The sequence below is a fragment of the Hyla sarda genome, chromosome 8 (genome assembly GCF_029499605.1).
Source record: "Hyla sarda isolate aHylSar1 chromosome 8, aHylSar1.hap1, whole genome shotgun sequence".
NCBI classification, from domain to species: Eukaryota; Metazoa; Chordata; class Amphibia; order Anura; family Hylidae; genus Hyla; species Hyla sarda.
The window spans coordinates 182,000,333-182,015,734 of NC_079196.1; the positions used below are offsets into that span (position 1 = coordinate 182,000,333).

At 47.5% G+C, this 15,402-nt stretch overlaps 1 protein-coding gene across 2 annotated transcripts in view; it reads right to left on the reverse strand.

Moving 5' to 3' along the window:
• Positions 1-15,402, reverse strand: part of SMG1 (SMG1 nonsense mediated mRNA decay associated PI3K related kinase) — a 164,657-nt gene that overhangs the window by 63,338 nt on the left and 85,917 nt on the right. For both annotated transcript variants that reach the window (XM_056537145.1, XM_056537144.1), the window contains exons 27-32: positions 14,789-14,936; positions 14,012-14,171; positions 13,696-13,816; positions 4,686-4,934; positions 4,287-4,571; positions 4,031-4,175 (exon numbers count right to left, since the gene is read on the reverse strand). In XM_056537145.1, coding sequence (XP_056393120.1) covers positions 4,031-4,175; positions 4,287-4,571; positions 4,686-4,934; positions 13,696-13,816; positions 14,012-14,171; positions 14,789-14,936 — 1,108 coding nt within the window. The remainder of the gene's footprint in view (positions 1-4,030; positions 4,176-4,286; positions 4,572-4,685; positions 4,935-13,695; positions 13,817-14,011; positions 14,172-14,788; positions 14,937-15,402) is intronic.

A 15,402-nucleotide genomic window follows, 5' to 3' on the forward strand; every position in this document is an offset into this window, starting at 1 on the left:
TTCTTTGTATCCTATCACCCTCACCCCAACCGCCAATAAAGTTCCCCTATCCTGTGCCCGAAGCTGCAAGCAAAAAAAAGGGATGGGGAAGGAGGGGTGCGGGCAGGGATGATGGGAGTGATACTTACCACTGAGGCTCATATCCTCACCCAAGGTGTCTTCAGCCAGTATGGTGCCACGCTGCATCATGCCAGGCCGCAAAAGGCAGTGCAAGCAGGGGCCTGAGGGGGACCCGGACCCAGGGTCGACCACCTGAAACTGACCATTGGCAGGGGGGGGGGGGGGGGGGGGTTAACGGTACATACCTTCCGTGCAGTGTCCTTACCTTGGAAGTGGGAGAACAGGCAGTGCCATGCTCCCATCCTCCCAACCTATGAAAATAGAAAAAGGGACAACCCTGAAGGAGGATCTCCCAATGGAGGAGGCAAAGAAAAATGGCACGGATCTCCAGAAGATTGATGGGGAGGAGAGTACTGAAAGGACCAGCAACCCTGGACCGTCAGGTCCCGAAACACACCTCCCCAACCCAGGAGACTCGCATTGATCACGATGACCTGCCTTGTCAAAAAGGAGACCCAGGAAGACAAGGGACTGAGTGGGAGGAAGGTGGGACTTTTCCCGGTTGATCGCCCAACCGGAAGCGGACAGAGTCTGCACAGTGAAATGAAGGCTCTCCAAGTTTTGGGACTGGGATGGAGCTTTGATCAAAAGATCGTCCAGGTAAGGGAGGATAGAGATCCCCGAGCCCAAAGAATGGCAACCACCGGCGCCATGACTTTTGTGAAAACCCTGGGAGCCGTGACCAGGCAAAAGGGAAGAGCCATGAACTGGAAGTGACACGCCGGAACAGCAAAGTGGAGGAATAGCTGATGGGTGGGAAAAATGTGGATGTGCAGATAGGCATTCCGGATATCTAATGAGGAAAGAAACTCCCCTTGATCCAAGGACACGACCACCGAGCGGAGGGACTCCATGTGAAAGTGGTGTAGCCACAAGTTGCGGATGAGCAACTTTAGGTCCAGAATGGGGGCGAGCAGAGACCCCTTTCTTGGGGACTACAAACAGACTTGCTTAGAACCCTGAAAAACAATCCCCTGGAGGAACTTGAACAATCACCCCCTTAGCAAGGACGGTACTCAAAGCGACGTGAAAGGCAGCCGCCAAAGAAGGGGAGCGAGGTGGACAGGATTGGAAGAACTGGTCCCGGGGAAAAGAAGCTAACTCTATCCGTTAACCATCGGATAGGACGTCCCGAACTCAGTCCTGAACCTGCGCTAGCCAAAATGTCCCGAAAAAGAGACAGACGTCCTCCCACCCAAGAAGAGAATATGGGTGGGGGTGTCCCTTCAGGAAGAGGGAGGCTTACGGTTACCAGCCTTGAAGGAAGGGGCTCTGCGTGCTTCGGAGGGTGCCTGCTTGGGAGGACGGCCCGAAAGCAAAGGGCCGGAAAGAAGCAGTCTTCCAACGGGGGTCAGAGCTGCGGGGTTTGTTCTGCGGCAGCAGAGAGCTTTTACCTCCAGTAGCTTCGGATATGATCTCATCTAGCCCTTTCCCAAAAAGCAGAGAACCTGAGAAGGGCAACTCAGATTTTTTCAAAGCAGCATCTGCATCCCACGCCTTCAGGCACATGGAGCCTCGAATCGCAACAAAGTTACCTGAGGCAAAGGCCGTACATTGTGTGGACTCCAAAGCAGCCGAATCGAGGAAGTCCCCAGCCTGAGAGAGTTGACAAGAGAGATCCGCCAAGTCCTTCTGAGGAGCGCCAGACAGGATGCCTTAGTGCAGCTGAGAAGCCCAAACCGAGACGGCCTTGGATACCCAAGCGGAAGCGAAGGTAGGTAACAAGGAGAAACCTGACGCTTCAAAGGCAAACTTCGCCAAGTTCTCGATCTTCTTGTCCTTTGGATCATAAACCGCTTAAGGATTCAGCCTTTCAGTTTTTGCATTTTTACCTCCTTTTTAAAATTCATAACCCTTTCAATTTTGCAGCTAAAAATCCATATGATGGCTTATTTTTTGCACCACCAATTCTACTTTGTAATGACATCAGTCATTTTACCCAAAAATCTACGGGGAATGCAAAAAAAAAAATAAATAAAAAAAAAAATTCATTGTGCGACAAAATTGAAAAAAAAAAAAAAAAAAAAAAGCCATTTTGTTAATTTTGGGGTTTCCGTTTCTACCCAGTGCATTTTTCGGTAAAAATGACACTCTTTATTCTGTAGGTCCATATAATTAAAATGATACCCTACTTATATAGGTTTGATTTGGTCTTACTTTTGGAAAAAATCATAACTACATGCAGGAAAATGTATACGTTTAAAAACGTCCTCTTCTGTCCCCTATAACTTATTCTTCCGCATATGGGGATGTTTGAGGGCTAATTTTTTTGCGCCATGATTTTTTTACGTGTACGCCATTGACTGTGCGGTTTAATTAACAATATATTTTTATAGTTCGGACATTTACACACGCGGCGATACCACATATGCTTATATACATTGTTTTTTTATGGGAAAAGGGGGGAGATTCAGATTTATTAGGGAAGGGGTTAAATCACATTTATTAACACTATTTTTGAAATGTTATGGCCCGCATAGGGGACTATAACATTGCACACCGATTTCCTACACTGATCACCGCTATGCCATAGCATGGCACTGATCATTTTTATCGCCGCTCGACTGCTCCTGCCTGGATCTCAAGCACGGAGCAGTCATACGTCGATCGGACAACGAGGAGGCAGGTAGTTTCTTTTCGCCGCCTTGTGTCTGTACAGCTGATCGGGAAAGCGTGATTTCACCGTGGTGGTCCCGATCAGCCAGGAAGGTTTCACTTTCATTTCAGACGCGGCGATCAACTTTGATCACAGCGTCTGAATGGTTAATACCGGGCACTCGACTCGACTTGTGTCTGCCTCCTACTGACACTAAGCTAAGCCTGATTAGCTCAGAGTCAGTAGGCAGGGTATATCCTACCAGGAGGGGCAGACTTTTTGTATGCCTAGTGGCAGTAAGATATACCCACGGTCTCTGTGTCCCCCAATGGAGCGGACTGAGAAATCACTGTGTTTTGCACACACAGTTTGATAAATCTGGGCCATACTCCTCTCTATGTCATGACAAGCTTGAGAAAGCCCACCAGACTGAACAGGCTGGCACTGTGCTGTGGGATGATTTGCCCAGTACAGTACTAGATGGTATATGAAAGAAGGAGGGGTTAATGATCAGTCTGATGCACTGTGAGCAGAAAGGAAAAAAACATTGGCATCAGGATCACTGGAAGTAGGGTTATACAAAGCAATGAGCTGCTACTGTTGCTGCAAAGATAAAAGGAGAAGAATACAATGCAGCACTGTGGACATACAGTAGAAGATACATGGGTATTTCCACATAGAAAAGCTTCCCAGAGCTTTAGGGGGTGTCAGTGATGAGAGAGAAGTCATTGACTGACTCCCAAACAAACAATGTAGATTATCATCAGCAAGTAGACTGGCTCAACATGCAGGTGTACAGCCCATACAATCTCTCGTTCTCCTGCACATAGCAAACCCTGCCCCCACTTCCTTAATTTTCCCGGATTTAGTTGGTGCTGGAGACATTTCTCCTAACAGGCAGTGGACAGCAGACTGCAGAGAAGGGAAACACCTAGTTGCCCAGTCTTTAGAGCTGTTTTTCTGGGGTAAGAAATAATTTTTGGCTAATAAATTAATTTACAAATATTTTACAAATCACATCAAATGAAGAAAGTTGCTTTAAAAAAACAGTACCTACTTTAAGAATATGGGGGCAATTTATCAAACTCTGTACTGAGGAGAAGTTGACCAGTCACCCATAGCAACCAGATTGCTTCTTATATTTTCTTAGAGGTCTTTACAAAAATGAAACACTGATTGGTTGCTATGGGCAACTGCACCGCTCCTTTTACACAGGTTTTGACAAATTTCTCCCTATGCTCCAAACATTTATTAAGACCTGCTTTCTTGGGTTACAATAATTTAAGATCCACTAGGCTCAGCAACTACACTTACCTAGCATTGTCCACCACCTTTCTTCCCCATCTATATGCCCAACTAGCCAGGGCTGCCCAAGATTTAGCCACTTCAGGAGCTTGCACAGAAGACAAGTGATATAGCTGTCCTAGGATGAAATCCGGCTCACCAACACCGATGTTAACTGTTATACAATAGAAAATAGGACACGTATAACACAGAAAACTTGAATATAACCCTTTATAGTTTAGACAGCAATAATACTATTTCTCCAGTGAAATTTTAGGTGTGTTACCTGTGGATTCGCTTTCAATACGTGGATACTCCTCATCCATGGCATTGACAGGAGGCAGATCAATGAGTGTGAGCACATTCTTACCAAGGGCAGAGAGATTCGTAATGTTGGCTTGCTGACGTGCTCTATACACTTGCTTCATCTGTCCTGAAATTTCTTTCCAATCTGCTTGGATCCATTTGGCCAGAGTCAGGATAGACTTCGCTACAGCGTATTCAGCTTTTGCAGATTTACAGAAGGAAATGGCACATGAACTCAGCATTTCCATGGCATGACTAGACTGACCTGCCAACCAAGCCACACAATATAAATGATCACAAGAAATAAGCTCACTGGGATATTATTTCTGGGGGTGCAGAAAGACAGCTCATGTAGTACAGCATCTAATCTCATACTAACCTGCAGCATATAATAATTTAGCCTTTTCAATGTCGAGCTCGGGTCCCCACTTCTCATCCATCTGGCCATGAAGCGAGAGCTTTTTAAAATTAGCTACAAGATCCTGGGCACTGGACACTTGTGCAAGCTGGATATTGCTGCACTGGGCAATTAACCTTGCGGCAAGTGTAACATTGCCACGTTTTCTTGAACATTTTGCAGCTGTCAAACCCAATTCCATCAGATGACTCTTGACAGACATTGTTTGATCTGTTAAGTGTACAGAGCCAACTATTAAAAGGGACCATAAAGGTATATCAACAAGACTAAAATAAAGTACATTCCCAAAGAGCTATGGCACATACAAGGTTCCTAAACAAAGCCTGCTAAAATTAATTTCACCATCTCATTCCTTAAGGGTGGAGTACACACAGGGCAGATTTGCTGCAGATATTTCTGTAACCGATCATCAGTTCCATTTATCTGAATGGGGATATTTCAGATGGAACAGATGTAGAAATTTCTGCAACATTCTGCTCTGTGAATTCACTCTAAGGCTAGGTTCACATTGCCATTGTGCTCCATCCCGTTCTGTTTTTTTTTTCCTCCTCAAAACAGCCCCAAAACAGGTCGAAGCACGGCTGACTCCATCGGGTCCCGACAGATCTCTATGACCCGAATACAGTTGGGCTATCCAGAAGTTTACTGGAGGAAGAAAAAAAAATAATAATTGTGCACGCACCATTGCTTTCTCACTAAACTCCTGTCATTACGATGGAATAGTCGACGGAGCTCACTTTAGAAGAGCCATACAGCAATGAGAAAAAGGCCGTAGGGTCACTCATACGTACAGTATCCTGTGCTTAAAGCTGTGTTCCATCAATTAGTTTACATTTAACTCTGCAGCTTTAAATCCTGCACATCAAATATGTGCAAGATAATGTATGTGTGAATACACCCTAAGGGTCTATTCACACGTAGGGTTTGAGGGACATAACAGATTAATAGGGGCTCCTTTGGCAGGAAACAGTAAAGACTACCAAAACAAGGGACCCTTGACAGCAAGATAGTGGCTAAAAGGATTTTGTACGGGATGTGGTCAGGTATGCGCCCCTCCCTTTTACAGTATATCGAACTGCTAAGAATAGGTAAGTGATATTAACCTGTCATTGTGGTCACATTACTCTGTGTGGCAAATGTGGTGATGATCCGCTTCAAGGATTAACATGTAATTTACCAAATATTTTTCATTCTAAGGCTACATTCACATGTACAGGATATGCTGCATATTTTGTGCAGCTGACTTTGCTATCCATTAACTTCAATGAGTAGCAAAGTCAACTGCACAAAATATACAGCAAAAATATGCAGCATCTCCCGTACGTGTGAACGTACCCTAAAGGCTCGTTCACACAAGCAGATTTTTGTGCAGATTTTCCGCAGCTGACCTGTGGCTTTTTATTTTCAGATACATATTTTCTCATTGACCTACCAGCAAAGAATAAGCAGCAAAAATATACAAAAAAAGCTGCAGAAAATAAGCAGCTGAAAATCCGCAGCAAAACATAAGCACCGTATAATTTTTCTCTTAGCCTTCATTTGGGGGGGGGGGGCAGATACTGATGGGTATATGCTCTTGCCACTAGGAGGCCCTGACACTAGGGGGAAAAAAAAAGTCAGTTCCTCCCTGGAAGGACATACCTGCCCACTGGAAGTGAAGTAATCAGTTTTGTCACAAAGCAGTAGGAGAAGCCAACAAAGAAATATGTCCGAAGGACCCCAGAAAAGAGTCTCAGACAAAACCCCAAGAACCGGAAAATATTATCGAGACAAGAAATTAAGAAATGGGTGGGTGCTGTGTAGGGATCGACCGATACCCATTTTTTAGGGCCGAGACAGATACTCTGTGGAGGTTAGGGCTGATAGCCGATAACTTATACCGATATTCCGGTATAAGTTATCGGCTATTTATCCCCCCCAGCGACATCGCTGAAGATCATTGATTTAAAGTGGTGCCAGAGACTGCCGCCGCCACCCGCTTCTCTCCCCCTGCCTGTCCTGGGGTCCTCCTGAGTCCTATCACCGCGACAGTCTTCCCCCCCCCCCCCCTCCCACTACCACCGCACCTGGCCAGAGACTGCCGCTGCCCCATTGTCTCCCCCATCCCTGGTTTTATAATTACCTGTTCCCAGGGTCCACGCTGCTTCTGGCTCTGGCAGAGTCTTCCTGAGCTGTCACTGTGCGCACTGACTGTGATGTCGCGTTGAGGACACCACTCGTCATTGCGCAGTGCACAGCGTAACACAGGACGCAGCAGGAGCGAGAAGTAACGCGGACCTCGGCCCCTGGGAACAGGTAATTATAAAACCAGGGGAGGCAATGAGACAGCGGCAGTGCGGTTGTGGGGGGTGCGGCACAGTGGGCGGGGCATTATCGGATTATCGGCAAGGTAATTTCCGATACCGATAACATCCAAAATCTTAAATATTGGCCAAACCGATAATCGGTCGATCCCTAGTGCTGTGTCCCCCAATGAAGGCTACGAGTAAGATTTTACGGTGAGTACAAAAAAAAAAAAAATGAAAAAAAATAAAATAAAAAAATCTCCTTTTCTCCTTCACTCTTCATTGGGGGACACAGATACTGTTGGGATGTACCAAAGCAGTCCCTGGGGTGGGAACGAACCACCACCAGAGGAAAGGAGTCAGTCCGGAGACTGAACCCCAGTCAGCTGTAAGGACCACGGACGAGACACTGGGCCAAATGGCAACCGAGGCCTGGAACTGAGCATCTGGCAGTTCCCACCATCCATGATGATGGAATAGGACGCCAAGGAGAAGTAGAAGAGACTATAAACCAATAGGCCACATAGAGACAAAGGGGCGACAAAGAGAAAGGGGCGCTTCGGAGATCCAATGGGCCGTAACCAATCTGGAAGGAGGTAGGAAACCAACTCCAAGAAGCACAGGACCAGACAGAAAGAGTCGGCCGGCAAACAAAAAAGGAAAAGGGAACGACAAGGGAACCCCATACAGATAATATGGCGAGAAAAAACCCAGGGAGAGTCGAAGGCGAGCACAGTCAAGGTGAAGACCAAAAACCTCTGAAAAAGAAACACAGGAACCATCACCGGAGAGGCATGGTGGAGAAGATCGAAAGCCTGAACCAAGAAGCTGTAGGCTCCAAAAACCACTGTCCCAGGGGTACAGCACGTGCACCTTAGGGGGGGGGGGGATGAAGAGCGGACTCAGAGGCTCAGCAGCAGGAAGAAACCATGCATAAGCCAAGATTGGTCAGACTGTCACAATACGGCAGACAGGATTGCCCTCCAGCTTCAGAGTACATAGACCTCGAAGGAGGAGACAAAGTAAGGTGTGGTTCACATCACGTTTTTGCCATACTGTTTCCAATCAGTTTTTCTAAAGAAAAAAATTTATCGTGGTCAACCACGGTTTTAACTCCGGTTTAAAAACCGTACTGCAACCGCATAAGTTTTTTTATTTATTTATTTATTTTTTAACATGGACGTCAATGGGAAACGCAAATGTATACGGTTCCATATGGGAAACTGTATACGGGTTTTTACTTTACACATGCGCATTTGCCTCTTAAAGTCCCCACCCAACACCCCTCCCATTAAAAATGGACCACATTTTCAAAAACTTATTTTTATTTCATAAAAACGGACGGAACTGTATGCACTTTTAAATACAGTATACGGTTTAAAAACGCATACGGTTTACTTTTTCCCATACTGTTCCATCAGTTTGTTTTTCCATACGGTTTCCTTTACGAAAACTGAATGGAAACAGTATGGAAAAAACGTGATGTGTACCCAGCCTAAGAAATGCCGCCCCCTCCGTTGTCACCTGGAGGATCTACACCAGTAGGGGAAGAAACCCCAACAGCCGTGAAACGTTCCAGGAGACATATGTCGAGACAAGAAGAAGAGCGGTACAGAAAGACCGCCCGACAAATGGGATCGCGGAGAAGTCTGGGCAGGCTCACCACACATGCTCAAGACCGCAACCATAACTAAGGCCCGTAGAACCAGGAGGGCCAACAGAGAAAATGAGATGAGCCATAGCAGTCTAGGAGAGTGCCTAATACAAGGAGACTAAACGGTCTTGGACCCCAGTGGTCCGAATGGACCAGAGTACTCTAAAGCAACATCCTGTTAGGATGGGAACAGAGGGGGGGGAAACAAAATAAAAAACCCAGCAGGGACCCCCAGGTCCTGAGCACATGAAGGTTACTCAGAAGACTTGCGTCAGCATAGCGCAACTGACATTGACAAAGGGAAGGATGAACACTCCCCTTCAGGGAGACTGCGCCAAGGGAAGAAAAGAGCAGTGGCAGGTGTAAGACAACAGATGGTGGCCAAACCGGCTGTCGCTGAGCCATACATTAATGCATAGACTACTCAGAGTGCCCAGGCTCAATGAGCAGCAGAAGATAAGAAATGGGGAGTGCCAGGCAACAAAAGTGGGCAGAGCACCCAGGCAAAGCCGGCGAACGCTCATCTGATTGCGTTCTGCAAACCAATGACTTAGTCAGGCACCCGACCAATCTGGGGGGGGGTTGGGGGCGGTGGTAGAAAAGAGATGGCCACATCTTGGTAGAAAAAAATGCTTTGCGAAAGAGACCCCCTACTGGAGGGGGAAAACCAGGGGCTGGGGAGATAAAAAAAAAAAAAAAAAAAAAAAAACAGGCGCAGACCGTTCCAAACCCCCTGATCGCTGTACCCCCTGTGGAGGGGGGATTGCCAGGTGTGCCAGGTACTGTAGGAGCCTGCAAACACAGCCTGTGGTGATGCAAACACAGCCCTGTGGCAATGGGTTAAAGAACATAGCAACCAAGGGAACCCTGCGACAACCTACCGCGGCATGGAGGAGCTATCTGCATCCCCGGAGGGATCTGAGCCCTGGACACCAGTGCTGGGTAATTGTGAGCACAAATGCAAGTAAGGAGGTACGTCCCGTTGGGGCAAAACCCTGGACCCTGTGAAAAAAGGGCCTAAAGCAGTTGCAACTGAGTCATACTGGCCAAAGTCTAAGGCAGTAGAGCTGACGACTGAGGCACTTTGCATTAGAAAAACAGGTAGGAGACCTGGGGGCATAGGTGGGGCCACAGAACATACAGAGTTGCCCCCCATTAGGCCCCATGGTGGAACAGAGGTGCTTGACTGCAGGAGTACTGTGGAAACAAGACCAAAGGGAGGCCTGAGGTACACCCCACCGAAAATGAGGGGAGGCGGGCTCTGTGTGTTGAGTGTCCATAGCATATGCAGGGACACAAGACTGCTACCTCACGAAAGTTGTGAGGTACCAAGACCACAAAAAACACAACAGACCTAGATAAAGGCCATGGAAAATAGGCGTAGCACCTACGGTGTGCCATAACCATGCCCTTATCAGACTACCATCACGCTCTTTGAAAGGGGAACAGAGACTGCTGCTGTTTCTGCAAAGGTCTAGTGGACCTGCAGGAAACGCCCACACCCTATCTGCTAATGGTGCTACACACTAGGACTGCTGTCGCAGACACAAGAGGAAGGATGCATGTGGTGCAGGAAAACATGCAGACAGTGTCTGACTCACTGGTAAAAGGTCCAATGAACCACTGAGACACTATTTCCGGACTGCACATTGAAAGTGGGTTTCCAGACTTCAGCCGCGGAGCGGCATGTATGGTAGGTGGCCTGGTGGATTGGAAAACCCTGCAGACATGGTCTGGCTAATTGGCCAAAGGACCAAGGAACATATTGGGTCCCTGCAGTCAGTACCACCCACTGAAAGTGGGATACCAGCCTTCAGCCGTGAGAGCGGCAGGCATGTGGTGAGGGACCCGCGAACCACCATGTGGTGCATTGTATAGGGACAATGGAACACATGGGTCGTTCCTTCAGAACCTCACCTGGCAGTGGGTCAACTAAACTTCCGTTGTGGTACAGGAAATGTATGGTAGGTGACAGGATTGAGTAGAAAACTAGGCAGACAACGATCTGGCTGACTGGTATAGGATCCCTAAACACGAAGGGTCACTCCTTCAAACCCTTCCACTGAAAGTAGGGTACTGGAGTGCGGACAATCTGACGGGCGACCTGGTGGTGTAGGAGACCATACAGACCAATGTCATGTCAACTGGCATACAGTCTGTTGTAAACGCGGGGACACTCTTCCAGATTCCTCACACCAGCAGCAATGTACGGTAAACCCTAGTCATACACGGAACAGCCCCGTGATGGGAGACTGTTGGTGGCAGAAACCATGCAGACCATAGTTTGGCCTATCACCAGGGTACACCTCCAGGTGCTGGCCGGTGGGATAAGGGGACAACAGCACAGATATGTTAGCACTGTACCCAGTGTCACATGAGCGAGAATGGGAAGGCATGAGCGGAGGGAGGGTGCGGCCATGGATAGTATCCTCATCTTCTTGGGAGATCGGGGGAGGCTTAAGAGCCACGGATTGTATCCCCATCGCCCCGCATAGGGTCCATTGGACACGCCGGGTCACATCTTCAGACACCTTGCACTAGCAGTGGGGTACGGAAACTCCAGCCGTGGATGTGGCAGCCATGTGATGAGTGACAGGTGGCGGAGGAAACGACACAGACAACTGTCAGGCTTACTGGTATCGGGTCCATTCTGTGTTCATGCAGGGTCGCTCCCTCAGAAACCTCTAACTCAAAGTGGGGACCCGGGACTCCAGGCAGAGATGAGTCAGGCATGTGATTGGTGCCCAGTGGTGGAGGAAATCATGCAGCCACTAGTCAGGCTGATTGCATGCACACTTCAAGGTCACTCCTTGATGGATGACTGGCAGCGGTGACGACCACTACTGGTTTCCTAGTACCCTCCTGGGAATAAGGGGGTGCGTGGCGGACTGTTCAGGCACAGGGCAGCAGAAAAAGGCTCAGGCATGAAAGAGGAGGACACCCCAGAAGGACCCCCAGCTTAAGGAATGCATATGTGCCAGCAGTTGCACCCCACCCGCAACATGATTCGGAGGGAGTGTGCGGCAGACATGGTATGGCAGCCAGCGGTAGGGGAAAAACAGTCACTGAATGTATCCCCAGGATTTCACAAAGGATCGAGAAAGCATGGTTAACGACCCGCCATGGCTGTTTAACATCTGCTCTCTCACCGGGTGAGAACCCTGTAGGTATGCCTCAAGAGACACTGTAGGTATGCCTCATACTAGGCACCATTTAGGCCACCATTTAAACCAAGGCGGCCCCCAGAAATACATTTAATATATGGTCCCCAGACAGGAAACCAAGCAGATCAAACAGACCCAAGGTTGCAATAGCATTTGGTCGCCACTAGAGGGAGCACGCCAGAAGGAACTGAGTAAGGGGCTGAAAGATCTATAGGCCACCAGAAGGCGCTGAACACTGCCGAACGGTCCGAGAGAAGAGACCAGAGTTTTTTTCATTTATGTTTTGTAATAAACAAGGCGGGAAAAGGGGGGCAGGGAGCCTTGCGATGTATCTGCACCGCACAAGCCCGAGTGCCCGCCATAGTAGATCCAACCTTGCCCTCCTGCAGGGACACTAGCATGGACATTATACATAAATGTAACCACTAAAGCGACGACGGCTCAGACCAGTGTGCTATAGGGGCGCCTATAAGCCGCAGCATACGCTCCAAGACTAGGGGCAGGAATAAAGCTAACCCCCGCATCGCGTACTTCGGGGGGAGAAGGTGGGTGTAGCTAAATGCCACTCTGCTGAGAACATAATGGCGCCGGACAAACACTGAGTACCCCAATGAAAATTGCAGCTGACGCAATGATTCGCCTGGCGGCTGCTGCGCTACTAGCAGCTCCCTTACAGTCCGTTCGCAAGACAGTAAGCTCTCAGCCTCAGAAGAGAGGCAGAGCTATACACCGCCAAAATGTTGCTCCCGCCGGCCAGAAGACCGATTAAGCCGGCAAAGCGCCGAATAGCTGATAAAGCTGTTCGGCGAAGAGAGCAGGGAGCCGCCGCAAGAAAGTCGGTGGGTGCCCTGAGACAGAAACTGATCACTGTAACTCCCGCCCGTTAGAATCAGTCTGCAGGTGAGAAATACAGGGACAGGGAACGAGGGCTGCTGTGCTGTCTGCTGCTGAGCAGCAAGCGCCACACAGAGGCACAGAGAAGCTGTGCCGTTAACCCCACGTGTGCCGACTGCCAGAAAGCAGAACACGGAACTCTGAGCAAGCCCCTGGAAGAAGCAAGAAGGAATAGGGAGAAGGAAAGGGGGGGGGGGGGGTTTGGGGTGTTCTGCTTTCTGGCAGTCGGCACACGTGGGGTTCAACCCCCACCTGAAAAACAATAAAACAAAAAGGAGAGAAAAAAAAATAATAAATAAACTAAACACAGGCTCTAGCTAGAAAACAAAAAAGACCAGGTCTGGAGACCTGTGTCTTGCTTCCTATTGACACAAAGCTAAACTGATTACCTCACTTCCAGTGGGCGGGTATATCTTGGCAGGGAGTAGCCAACTTTTTTTTCCTAGTGTCAGCGCCTCCTAGTGGCAAGAGCATATACCCATCAGTAGCTGTGTCCCCCAATGAAGAGTGACCAAGAAATACGATCGTGTGAATGGGCATGTTCACACGTACAGGATCTGCTGCAGATTTTGCTACCCACTGACTTCAATGGGTAGCAAAATCAGCTGCAGAAAAAAAAAATGCAGCAGATCCTGTACGTGTGAAAATACCCTAAGGGGGAGATTTATCAAATCCTGGGCAGAGGAAAAGTTGCGCAGTTGCCCAGGGCTGGGAACAATGAGTCCCTAATAATTGATAACAAACATTGTAAGCTATAGATTACAATCCCGCCTGGACCATATTTATATAACAGAACGATACAAACATTTCATTATATTGTATTTTGACAATAGTAACTGTTGGTAAATCTCTAAGATCTCTACACAAAGCTCTATATCAAAAAAGCATTTAAAGATTACAAACAAGTGAATAAACCCTGGTGCTCTAGGTCATAGTTCTACTTTCTTTATGGAATGAGAGGCAGCAAGAACTACCTCGGAATTTGTCAGCAATTCGATTCTGGAAGGTGGTGTATCTTATAGCATGTATCCATGGCCTCACATCAGGTTGTTTGCATGACCTCAAAGCTTCACTGAAAAGAGGTATCAGACAGTCCTGGGAGAAAAAGTATTTTAAAGTCAACTTTGTGACCAAGACTAAGTAAATTAACAATGTCACAAAAGAGATTGAATCTTCAAAATGTTTTACATAAAAAAATAAAAATAAAAAAAGAGTTAAAAAAAAAATAACTGTACAAACAAATCATAATTTCACTTTAAATGGCAGAATATAAAAAAACAATGGCTATACCTCAGTTGACAGTTTGCTTGACACAGTGCTCTCCAGAGATGATGCACAGTATAGCTGTAGTGTTCCTAAAAGCGGAAGAGCCTGGGATACAGAGAGTGTGGAGAGTCGTAGTGGTCCCATAGCTATACGGGCTGTTTGCTTCAAGTGTTTGGTAAGATTTCTGTAATTCAGATTATAATAGGATTACTTAGATTTTGTTTTAAAGGGGTGCTCAGCACTAAACATCTTATCCCCTATTAAAAGGATAGGGGATAAGATGTTAGATCGTGGGGATCCCGCCACTGGGGACCCCCATGATCTCTCCTGCAGCACCCCCGTTTTTCAGCTGAACAGAGCAAGGATTACTCTGTGGCTGATGACGGCCGGCTCAGGGGTCGGAATATCATGACGTCACTCCCTGCCCCCTCAATGCAAGTCTATGGGAGTGGGTGTGACGGCCACCACACCCCTCCCATAGACTTGCATTGAGGGTCAGGGTGTGACATCACGAAGGGGCGGAGCCATGAAATCATGATACTCCATACCCTGCACCGCCCGTCAAGTCACAGAGCGATCCTCACTCTGTGCAGCTGAAAAACGGGGGTGCTGCAGGAGAGATCGTGGGGTCCCCAACGGAGAGATCACCGCAATCTAACATCTTATCCCCTATCCTTTTGATAGGGTATAAGATGTTTAGCGCCGGAGTACCCCTTTAAGTTGGCATTATGTAAAATAGTCAAAAATTGTCAAACAAAATACCACAGGCTAGAAAGGAAATTATTCACATGCTTTGCTTACTCTGAGATGGCTTGCCATTTCTGTTCTTGTTCTGGTTCGCTCAGAGCCAAACTCAAACACACAGAACTTCTGAGAAGCTGAACCTCAATACACTTCTGAAGTTCTCTGGGATCAGGACTTAGCATGTTGGGAAGTAGTTTCTTCATATCTAAAAGTAAGATTGCATATCTTTTAGCAGAATGCAAGAAAAAAAAACACTTTCACACAACAAATTCGGCCACAAGCCTGATCAATAAAAAAAATTGCTTCCTTAGCCCTCATTATAGCAGTTCTTAAAAGGGGTTGTCTAGTGTACATTATTCTTCCCCACCCCCCCCCCTATATATAAAATATTATGGAAAAAGGAGATTTTTTAGACTTACCGTAAAATCTCTCTCTCGAAGGATCCATTGGGGGACACAGACTCTGGGTATATGCTGCCGTCTCTAGGAGGCTTGACACTACGGTAACCAAAAAGTCAGCTCCTCCCAGCAGGATATACCCGCCTCCAGGCCACTGAGCAATTCAGTTTAGTCTCAGAGCAATAGGAGGAGACCGACAGGTCAAAGGAAAAAAAACATGAACTGTCCGAGAACCAGAAGAAACAATAACTGAACACTCCCCCGGACAGATAA